The 12,471-nt window shown below is 40.4% G+C and overlaps 1 protein-coding gene across 3 annotated transcripts in view; it reads left to right on the top strand.

Annotated features, from left to right (window-relative positions):
- CEP112 (centrosomal protein 112) overlaps positions 1-12,471 on the top strand; it is a 561,355-nt gene that overhangs the window by 300,680 nt on the left and 248,204 nt on the right. For all 3 annotated transcript variants that reach the window (XM_088467969.1, XM_088467982.1, XM_088467976.1), the window contains exon 18: positions 3,439-3,574. In XM_088467969.1, coding sequence (XP_088324095.1) covers positions 3,439-3,574 — 136 coding nt within the window. The remainder of the gene's footprint in view (positions 1-3,438; positions 3,575-12,471) is intronic.

A 12,471-nucleotide genomic window follows, 5' to 3' on the forward strand; every position in this document is an offset into this window, starting at 1 on the left:
GCACTTTTCAAAAAATATCCTTTTTGCTGTAGCCATATTAAAAAAATAGAACAAAAGACTTGTACTAGATATGAGGTGCGGTTCTCTTTTACCTGAACGTTTTTGATTCTGTGTTACTGTAAAAGCCTAATCACGCACATCCACTAGTTGATAGTAATGAGCAATTGTAATCTCATAATCGTGCAATCGCTCATTAATCGTGCACAAATCGTGCACTATAATGTCATAAACGACCGCTCCCGCTGGTCGTTTCCGACATCAATCAGCACCCAAACATGCTGGTCAATCTGCCGATAACGACAGATTGGCCATGTTCGGGGACGAGGGAGGGTGCCTACACTGAATGACTAATTGGATGAGGAACAACGGTACGATTACGATGTAATCGTACTGTCTTTCCCTAGTCGCCTAGTGGATGTGCGGCTTAACACCTAAACATACTAATCATAAGATTGTAAGGGTGGGTGCACACCTAAACGACCGGCAATGGTGCCGATGTTCATGGCGATTTCCCTTTACCCTGGACATTGCACTGCACAATTTAATAAACGACGGAACAATTACGTGTTCCGTCCTTCATTAATATGTAAGGCGCCGCATGTGATATCGTGTGATTGTCTGTGCAGCACAGCCAATCACACAATAACGCATGCGACCAGCGGGAGCGAGCAATAGTGCATACACACTAGTCGATATACACGATTTGTCGTTCCGATACGTCAAATCATGCCGATATCGTCCTGGTGTGTATGCACTTTAAGACTCTAACCGCACTGTGTCCATATATCACAAGTTTTTGATACTGATTTGCCCTAATATGATGTCAGATTGTATTTGATGATACACTAAGCATTCTTTTTGATACTTTCAGGGTAGTACACAATTTGCACAGGTTGATGGTGGACAGTGACTCTGAACCTGTTACAGCTGTACCATATTGTGTACCCGGTTATGTCAGAGCTTTTATGTCAGCTAGTTTGCTGCTGCCTCCCAAATGTCCTGTGTGTGTTTGCAATAATTGATGAATTCAATAGGGACCAGCCTGTAAAGCACAAAGTCGTGGCAGGCTCCCTGCGGACAGCACAGGGCAGGGGGATAGTGTTTTGATGGCAATAAATATTTCAGCTTCCCATTCCAGGCTTTTTTGTGCTCTCTTTGATCTGCCTCTATTTTCTTCTTCAGCTCCAGTGGTTTTACACAACAAACACAGACTAGAGAAAACTAGGCCCAAATAAGCATCCTCTTTTTTTATTAGGGACTGTTTAATGCTGTTGGCAAATTAGCTTTATTCTTCACATATGTAGGTGTTTTAGTATTTTATTTTGGGCTTTTAACTTTGTTTTTTTACAGCATTCCAAAAATGTATTTAAAAAAAAATCTATTATGAACCTATTATTACCGCAAATCACTGCTTTTAAACATGCTGCCGTTAGTGCATGCTATCCAGATCTCCTGAGAGCTGACGCAGACTTTGAGCATGTGAAACTTTCAGAATGAATCGATCACTTATTAATACCACATTCCCCTGAATACCTGGTACACATGAACTGTTGTTAGCAATTAATAATTTAGCATTATTATACCAGCCCTATTTGAACATAAGGTAAATAGGGACTGTTGTAACTAGAAATTAGAAATTGACCTACTTTAAGGCCCCTACACACTAGACGATATTTTGAATGATATTGCCGATTCTGACGCATTCGAACGACAAATCATCAAGTGTGCACGCACCATGCTCGCTCCCGTGGCGCTATCCGTCGCATCTTCAGATCTTCTCTACATGCAGGAAATCTCGTTAACGATTCCCCTCAGATGGTGCAGTGTGTATGCAATACAGGACGACCAGGCGATATGCTTACATTATATAGTTAACGACCTAACCACCAAACGATGCAAGATATATTGTTTGGTAGATGTCACAGTGTGTATGCACTATATTGTTTGTCCGGGAGTTCAAGGGAAATCATTGAGGACATTGCATTGTTTGCAAGTCATCTAGTGTGTACCTAGCTTAAGTTTTTCACTGGATACATTTGAGGTCCCGTTAGGAGGTCTGTAAATCATACATTTTATTAGTAACTGATTCATATACCGTTGCCTCATATAATTGTTCTCAATAATGTTCATGTCCATTTTACACTGGAAAAAATAAATAAACTACAGTCCGGTATAATCAGTACTTTCAAAAATAGAGGTCTAGAGTTGAACGTGCATCTGCTCCGCTGCAAGTGAGATGCTGGTCGCGGCCCTCTGCTCCGGTTCTGTACTTGAAAGACTGGTGGCACAACGATAGGAGTTATGTGTTGGAGCAATCAGTAGTCAAAAGTGTCATGACAAACTAGGTCGGTAAACATCTGGAAAAATGTAAGTACAGGTATGACAGGCCAAAGAGTGGACAAAAACTATCTGAGGTCAAGAGAACTGGTGCATGAGAGAATATGCAAGGCGTAACATAAGGGTTGCTGGCTCAAATGAGACCTTATTCTCTGTCATCAAGCTGTGTACAGCAGTTTAAGTAGAAAAGGTAATTCAAAAAGAAGCCCTATCCACGCTAGCGTCCACCTGACAGCAGTTTTAAAAGACTGACGTTAATGCGCTTCCACTACTATAGGAGAGCAGTGCCGCTGCAGAGGAGATGACGCCCGGTTACCAGACCGCAGATGCCTAGTATGGAAAGAGTGCCATATGATATGTGATCTGCCATCTCTTGGTCTTGTGCGTGTTATTTACTAGATAATCCGCCTTATCTTCATAGGAGATCTGGAAAACTTTCAATGTTGTTAGTCATCAATTAATATATCTAGTCTCCTGATAGGAGATCAGGAAAACATACACTTGTTTTGCGTCTGAAACACAGTAATACTTTGATTTTACCTCTTAATAAAGTACTCCTTGAATTACTTTTATATTTCATAATGTATTCAAGGAAAATATGTACAGTATTTGCCTTTCACTGAAGACTCCGCTGTTTATGCATAACATGTACAAATGCATAGTGCGCACCAACCGTTTGCATTAGAGAAATACATGATTCTTAGCTGTAGGAAGGTGGTGAAGAATGAGTGTGAATCCAATTAGCACATACACTCTATACAAATATTCCTCTAACAGTTGTTATAGATAGCTGATGTGTGGAATCATGGAACACTGGAACCGGCCACATTTACACATTGGAGATATGCTAGGCAGGTCTGACTTATGAGAGGTGTGATAGAATAGTTTGGTGAAATAATAGAATTAATTCTTTGCTTTCACATACTAAGTAACTTCGCTCTCCCATTTGATAAATTACTGTGATAAATGCTGTCATGTTTATAGACTTATTTATTGCTTTAATTGTGTTTGTTGTTTAGCTAAAATGTCCCATTAAGATAAAATGTTGTGCATTAGTTACTTGTAACCTGTAAGAAATATTGTATTATTGTCTGTTTCTAGAGAAAGGGAAGAACAGCTAAGCCGAGTAACAGAGACACAAAGACTGCGCGCACAGCAGGCTGACGCCGCTTTGGAGGAGTTTAAGCGGCAAGTGGAGTTGAATACAGAGAAAGTGTATTCAGAAATGAAGGAGCAGGTAAGAAAAAAAACCTAGACATAACAGCACACGTAATATAAGTGAGCCAAAAACTAAAGTGCCCGCACAGAAGTTCTTATCAACAGAGTGTGTGCTCATGATGGAGCCTATAATGATAATAAATAGGAAACTGGTACATAGTTACTCAGTAATGTTGGTAAAAACAACATTGGTTTCATTGAGTTATTCAAGAATTCTGATTGTGTTGATTCAGAAGAAAGCAAAACAGAGCATGTAAGGCAGAGGTTCCCAAACTCTGCCATTACAGTCCATGTTTTAAGGATATCCATGCTTGAGCACAGATGATTTAATTGGTACCTTAGTAAATGGATTCAATTCAATGCAAATTGAATAGCGCTGGGAAGGTGCCCCCGGAGCTATTCAATTCAGCGAGCTATGTTGGAGAATGCCCGTTCTCGCTTTTTAAACATTGTGTTTAGTCACGAGAACCGGCATTCTCTGACATAACTGGTTGACGCATTGCTGTTTTTGCCGCACCAAGGGCAGAAAACGGCATTGCTCCAGCAGTTTTGTCACATTTCTAATCACACCCCAGGAGGGGTGCAAGAAGAAATCCTTCAGTTGGGCTTAACAGCGCGCAGATTGAATAGCTCCGGGAACTCCTTCTCGTCTCTATTCAATTTGCATTGAATTGAACCAAATTTTTTATTTAACCTTCTGGACTCAAGCATGGATATCCTTAAAACCTGGACTGTAATGACGGAGTTTGGGAACCTCTGATCTAGGGTGAGCGATGTCAGCTTAGCCTCACTGTTGAAAAAACTTATTTCCTGGTTTAAAAAAATCGGACAACTTATCTACATAAATCGCCCCCATGTTGTCCTTTACTACTAACAACTATGGATACCATTTCTAATAACAATATGATCAAAACTCTTCTGTAAATAATTTTTATCACCACCTAACGTGGTAAAGAATCCAACAATTTAACCAACCTTTATAGTAAAATTAATGGTGATGACAAAACTGTCTTTCATCCTTTGGTAACAATAGTAATAGTACAATTAGTACAATAGTAATCATCATTTTAGTTATATAGCACTTTTCTCCCAATAGGACTAATAGCACTTGAGGTTTGCAGAATAATAACATGATAAACGTAAGCACATTACAGAGTACAGAAAAGAGTGCTAAGCATTGGGTAATGCAAGGGAAGGCACCATTTTTCACTTTGGGTGCCAAGCCATGGACCTTCCAAGTGCCACCACCATTACAACATTTCATATACACAAAAATGTTAGCAATAGACGGGTACTTAAAATGTTAGTGGCTTCCCTTTCCTTCTTTTCTTGAAGTTAATTTGTTCATGTTTGGTTGATAATTTGCCTCAGAATTTTGCACTGTTAATCTATTGAGTCCAGGACTAAATGTGTTTCAGGACTAAATGTGTTTTTTAGACTTGAAAAAACTTGCTCATAATAATAACTTGTTCCAAAAGCAGATAACAGAACATTCTTCAATGCTGAAAATTTTTATGGGACTTCACCCCATATAGTTGCTGTAATATCTAGGAACCTTTCTTTTAAATTGTATTTCACATACCTGCAAACTTCTCGACCCAGACTTGACAGCTATGAAATTCATTTAATTCCATTTCCAGATATTCTATTTGGTGAAGCTTTAAATAGCTAAGTTCCATAGTACTTTCTTTTGAGTTCTCTGGGTTTAAGATATATTAAAACATTGGGCTGTGGATTTAGAGATCTTGAAATAGTTGTGAAAAATCATCTTGCAAAAGAGAAATGTATCCCTTAAACTGTTGTATGTTAACTTCTGCTTGCTTATCCTGAAACATTTTCACTGTTGGAAAGCATCTCCGAAGTTTCTTTGTAAAAGCATCCCAAAAAAAAATGAATTAAGCGTTTGTATTTGGACACTGTATAAAATGTGTAGCACAATACCTGCAAAAAAAAAAAAAAAAAGGTGGTTAAATTATGTTTATAGCTACTTTTGTAAGTTGTAGGACAAGCAGTACATTGGTGTTCATGGTGTTCTAATATAAGCCGTTTCAATGTCCGTGTGGTGGAAGGTAGTGCTCGTAACTAACTGTCTGTTACGAATCCCAATGCCTACTCCATGTGAGACCACTAGAACTCAGCTAGCGAGATCTTCACCAATAACAGCTGCCTGTTGTTCCCTTAGAACTGGGAAACGTTCACTGGTACTTAGGCGGCCGCCTGGATTTACGCTCGGGGTAGTAGCGGCTCAGATGGAGGTACAAGGGAATTCAATAGATAAAATGTTCACTTAGAATTCATACCGATGATGACAAGAATATCGATGGTGCGGCTATAGTGCCGATGGTGCAGCAATAGCCGTTAGTAAACCATATAGGTTTAAACAATGGCTTGGGAGCCGATGGTACAGCAATTGTGTCGATGGTGCGGCAGTTGTGCCGATGTTGCGACAATAGCCGTTAGAATACTGTTTGGTTTTGACAATGGTTTGGGAGATGATGGTGCGGCAATTGTGCCGATGGTGCCGCAATTGCTGTTAGGAAGCTGATGAACTGATGGCAGCACGGAGCTGCTTGGTGTGGCTGAGAAGCCGTATGGAGGTTTGATGAACAGAGGCAGCACGGGGGCTGCTTGGTGCGGCTAGTAAGCCCTATGGAGGTATGATGAACAGATGGCAGCATGGGGGCTGCTTGGTGCGGCTGGGAAGCCGTATGGAGGTTTGATGAAGAGATGACAGCATGGGGGCTGCTTGGTGCGGCTGGGAAGCCGTATGGAAGAAGTATCACGAAGAAGAAACAGGAACAACCTGACCATGCAGCCAAGGGAACTCACAGATACTCTATAGTCGGCACAGCTGCAATAGTCCAGTGAGTATAAATAGACTGAAGTCCCAATCAGGTTTACACTTGTGAAATACATCACTTCCTGAGGCGTGCCGATCGCCTAGCAACAGGAACAACTGAAGTAACCCCGTCCTGTCTGGGCAACCTGTTAGAAGGATTCAAGTTGTGACCGCGACTTGTAACACTGTCCCTATCTCTGCCTACCTTCTAACCTTCACGGCAGCGTTGCCGGCTGGTTCCCTTCACGTGTGTGTCCGCTCCATCTTCCGCTTACTGCAGTGCAGGGATAGATGCTCTATCTGCTTGCTTTGCGATGCTGGAACGATCCTTCACGTGTGCTGTGTCCAGTGCTCTCCAACGCGTTTCAGGCCATATGAGCAGACAAACACGTGAAGGGATATACAGTACCCAAATACAAGCGCTTGATTAATTTTTTATGTTTTAAGACTTGTGAACAAACAGCTTTTCCTTACATAATGTTCATTAGCGCAGTATCTTTAACATTACTATTGTGTATAAAAAACTAAAGGAGCTGATTGGTTGCTACTTTATCACTCTCCACTTAATCACTCTCCAAGGCTAAGTACAGTACATCTCCCCCATGTTCCCTCCACTCAGCCTACGTACATTGCAGCGCCATATAAGATCGCCATATTCAGATTCCATTTCTTCTAAGAAGGCTCTAAATCGCCTGTAATTGATGATCATGAAACAATTCTGTTTACAGTCTTGAGTACATTAACCATAACATCAAGACATTTGAAGAGATTTTTGAGCGCAAATTTTCTTGATGAATTTCATTACATTACTGGCATTTCATGAGTAACACAATTAAATGCCAGAATCGGTCTTCCTAAGTTTTCTTTAAAATCAAACAAAACCAAAATTTTTATTCGTAATTACCATTTCCCCATCAGTACATACAGAAACATTTTGTTTTTGAAGTCATACTTTTCAGCAATTTTCATGATGACTTTGAGAACATCTACTCCTTTCATGGTTCCATACATTGAAGCAACTGTACAATGTCTTCTACAACAGATTTGTGTTTCTGAGAATCCAATTCTACAACTACTGTTAAACGTCATTTATGTCTGTGCTTTTGTCAATATTTTCAGTCAAGTCACATATACAGCATTGAACAGTTCGAGCTGAAAGCGGTATATCTCGAATTTGAACAATTATATATTTTGTGTTTGAAAAGTTTTGAAAAAGATCTTCAGAACATTGTAAAAAGTGTCTTTCAAATAATCGCCATCAGTAAAAGATTTATCTTTTCGTGCAATACACATAGCTGTTGTATAGCTTTCTTTTGTAGGCAATTCATGATGTTTATAGAGTACATTTAATTACAGTACTGGTTTATTTTTCATAGACGCAACACGCTTCTTCAATGTTATTTTTTTTCTTCAACGCCCAAATGTGATAAAGAATTTTTATGCTTTGTGTTATAATGTCTTTGTACACTGGATGTGCGTGCAACAATAGGTTCACAACACAAAGAGCATACGATGTACTCACCTTGTTGCACAAAACCATACATGTACTGCCATACTTGCTGAAAGGTGCAAGGTAAAAAAATAGTGCACATTAGATACAAGATGTATATGCTGGTTAGAGAGTTGATGTAGGCTGTTATATTCTTTCTGGACCAATCTCCATACAGTTTTACAGCAACTAACTGCGTTGAGGGCATACTTCCCAACTCTCCCGAAGCCGCCCCCGACTGGCCACCCACTTCCCGAGTTGAATTGTGTCATCGTGGCCCCACACTCTACTTCACAATAATTGCAGCATTGTCTAGCGGGGGTGGGGCCACAGTAGAACAATTGAGTCATTCCCCCCTGCCCCCCGACATACATACACACTCACTAAACTGAGCATTTTAATTTACATAAGCTATATATTCACCTCCCTTCCTCCATAATCAGCCATCTACCCCCTTCCCCTCACACACTCACTAACAGGGCATTTTAATTAAAATAAGCAACGTATCCCTCTCCCCCGCCATTTATCCCTCACCCTTCCACAAAAATAAACTAACTACCGACTACACAGTAAACAGGGCATTATAATTTAAATAAGCAAGATATCCCCCTCCCTGTATAATCAGCGTGTATTCTCCCTCCTTCTCACAAAAATCACCATTTAACCCCCCCCCACACACACACACACACACACACACACATACTCTCCTTAAACAGGGCATTTTAATTAAAATAAGCAACCTATCTACCCCCTCCCCCCAATGACAAAACAGGGAATTTTAATTAAAATCATCCGTCACACACGCACTGACTAGACAGGGCATTTTTAATTAACACAGTCAATGTGTCCAATACAATGTGTGTGGCCAAAATCCTAGAGAGCATCTCAGTCTCTTGTGGTGTGGTAGTCCCAGCAGGGAAAATGGCTCCGCTCTGATGAAGAAGAGGTGGAGCAGGATGGGCCAAGAAGAAGAAGCAGGGTGGGGACAAATGCCTGGCTGCGTAACAGGATAGCGGCACAGCCATGCAACACAATGGACTGCCTACTTGATGGAGCTAGGTATGGAAGACGTCTCCCAAGCCCCAGGAGTCCTCACCAAGCTGTGAGCTGCAATTCCTTAGTGTGAGTTGTTCCGAGTGGCAAATGCCACCCGAAACAGTTGCGCATGTCACAGGTTGCCGGAATGTGAAAGTAGATAAAATGGTTGAGTATTGAGTCTGTATTCTGAGGAATTTGTGAGACAACAATTTCCAAAGAGTAGGAGGAGCAAAGTTAAGAGCTCGGGACCCATATGTAGGATTCTCTAAGTACTGTTAGTAATCTGTGGATCGGAGTTGGTGGAAGTGTAGGGAATCCGAAGGTGCTTCAAGCATCTAGGGCAGTGTTGGCTAACCTTGACACTCAAGCTGTTGTGGAACTATATATCCCAGCATGCCCTGCCACAGTTTTAGCATGCCCTAATAGCAAAACTGTAGCAGTGCATGCTGGGTTATGTAGTTCCATAACAGCTGGAGTGTCAAGGTTAGCCAACACTGATCTAGGACCTTAATTATGGAAGACTTTTGAATGTAAACATCCTAATCTTGGATATGAGGGGATGAGTACAACTTGCAGAAACAAGGCTGGCCATTTAACATAGTATGTGTGTGTGTGTATGTACAGTCAGGTGCATAAATATTGGAACATTGACAGAATTTTCATATTTTGGCCTCTATTCACCACCACAATGGCTTTGAAATGAAACAAACAAGATGTGCTTTAACTGCAGACTTTTAGATTTAATTTGAGGGTAATTACATCCAAATCAGGTGAACGGTGTAGGAATTACAACGGTTTCTATATGTGCCTCCCACTTTTTAAGGGGCCAAAAGTAATGGGACTATCAACTCAAAAGCTATTTCATGGACAGGTGTGGGCTATTCCCTCGTTATTTCATTATCAATTAAGCAGGTAAAAGGTCTGGAGTTGATTCTAGGTGTGACATTTGCAATTGAAATCAGTTGCTGTTGACTCTCAATATGAGATCCAAAGAGCTGCCACTATCAGTGAAGCAAGCCATCATTAGGCTGGAAAATAAAAACAACCATCAGAGAGATAGCAAAAACATTAGGTGTTGCCAAATCAACTGTTTGGAACATTCTTAAAAAGAAAGAATGCACCGGAGAGCTCAGCAACACCAAAAGACCCGGAAGACCACGGAAAACATCTGTGGTGGATGACAGAAGAATTATTTCCCTGGTGAAGAAAAACCCCTTCACAACAGTTGGCCAAATCAAGAACACTCTCCAGGAGGTAGGTGTATATGTGTCAAAGTCAACAATCAAGAGAAGACTTCACAAGAGTGAATATAGAGGGTTCACCACAAGATGTAAACCATTCGTGAGCCACAAAAACAGGAAGACCAGATTAGAGTTTGCCAAACAACATCTAAAAAAGCCAATACAGTTCTGGAACAACATCCTATGGACAGATGAAAACAAAAGAACACTGCGCTCTAATAACTATGTTGGAACATAGACAATAACACATATATGTGTGTATAGTCTGCATTGACCAATTTAATCAATCTTAATCAAGAATATACACATAAATAATGCAATAAAATGATAATAATTACATATAGGACCGGAATTGATCAGATTCCTAGCCCACAAGATATAAAAGTAACAACACTCAACATGTAAATCAAGCTCTGATTGTAGATAATGAAATCAGCAACAAATTAAGTAAACTTAAAATAATAACAATTATAAATTGCATAAAAATACATTAAATTGTTACATATATCACAAGAGTAAGCAAGTAAATCCAAACACATAGAATCACAATAGTCCTGAAAAATTACCACCAGAACACAGCCGGAGACCATGCAGCAAGCAGCAGCCAGCGGCACCTCGCACACTGATCCGCCAATTGTAAAGTAAGATCAGGTGGTGCTTGCTGATGGAAATAGCCGCATAGAGTAAATACCAAATCAGCGCTCCTCTCCGTCACAATCTTCACTCTCTCTATCAGAGTCTCACGGAATCTCACGCCAATAGATAGTAAATAAGTCCTCATAAAAGCAGGGCAGGAAATCCTTAGGAAAGGACAACAGCTGCTGTTCTGGTGAGCGATGCGGGACTACTGACCGCTAACCACGCATATTTTTCAGCTGCCCTGTCAGATACCTCTGGCTGATCTCTCCTGTTCCACGGAGCCGCCTATATGTGCAGTCAAATGCCCGACTGCTTGTGGCACGAAACCGAATGACCCCCAGCATTTTGGCTTGATTAGAGACAGGAGTCTCTTCCTGCGGCAGGTACCTAAGCCATATTGTGACCTTTTTAGAATACGTTATTTCATCTTTCAGACTCCATTGCCATTTAGCTATAATTGTTTTTCGAACGGGAGTCATTAATTTCCGCAAGGATTTCAATTGGAATTTTTCAGGACTATTGTGATTCTATGTGTTTGGATTTACTTGCTTACTCTTGCGATATATGTAACAATTTAATGTATTTTTATGCAATTTATAATTGTTATTATTTTAACAGTTTACTTAATTTGTTGCTGATTTCATTATCTACAATCAGAGCTTGATTTACATGTTGAGTGTTGTTACTTTTATATCTTGTGGACTAGGAATCTGATCAATTCCGGTCCTATATGTAATTATTAGCATTTTATTGTATTATTTATGTGTATATTCTTGATTAAGATTGATTAAATTGGTCAATGCAGACCTATACACACATATATGTGTTATTGTCTATGTCTCAACATAGTTATTAGAGCGCAGTGTTCTTTTGTTTTGGTATTACTAGTGAGGTTGGCAATCACCTCTTTTTCACTGCTGCATTGGTAACAGAGCGTTCTAGCTTATTAGCGCTGGAGAGGTTTCTCTATGGACAGATGAGACAAAGATCATCTTGTACCAGAGTGATGGGAAGAGAAGAGTATAGAGAAGGAAAGGAACTGCTCATGATCCAAAACATACCACCTCATCAGTGAAGCATGGTGGTGGTAGTGTCATGGCGTGGGCATGTATGGCTGCCAATGGATCTGGTTCCCTTGTATTTATTGATGATGTGACTGCTGACAAAAGCAGCGAAGTGTTTCGGGCAATATTATATGCTCATATTCAGTCAAATGCTTCAGAACTCATTGGACGGCGCTTCACAGTGCAGATGGACAATGACCCGAAGCATACTGCAAAAGCAATCAAAGGGTTTTTGAAGGCTAAAAAGTGGAATGTTATGCAATGGCCAAGTCAATCCCCTGACCTGAATCCGATTGAGCATGCATTTCACTTGATGAAGACAAAACTGAAGGGAAAATGCCCCAAGAACAAGCAGGAACTGAAGACATTTGCAGTAGAGGCCTGGCAGAGCATCACCAGGGATGAAACCCAGCGTCTGGTGATGTCTATGTGTTCCAGACTTCAGGCTGTAATTGCCTGCAAAGGATTTGCAACAAAGTATTAAAAAGTGAAAGTTAGATTTAGGATTGTTTAGTTTGTCCCATTACTTTTGGCCCCTTAAAAAGTGGGAGGCACATATAGAAACCGTTGTAATTCCTACACCGTTCATCTGATTTGGATGTAATT

The sequence above is a fragment of the Taudactylus pleione genome, unplaced genomic scaffold, assembly GCF_031769625.1.
Source record: "Taudactylus pleione unplaced genomic scaffold, aTauple2 ptg000012l, whole genome shotgun sequence".
In the NCBI taxonomy this organism is placed as follows: domain Eukaryota; kingdom Metazoa; phylum Chordata; class Amphibia; order Anura; family Myobatrachidae; genus Taudactylus; species Taudactylus pleione.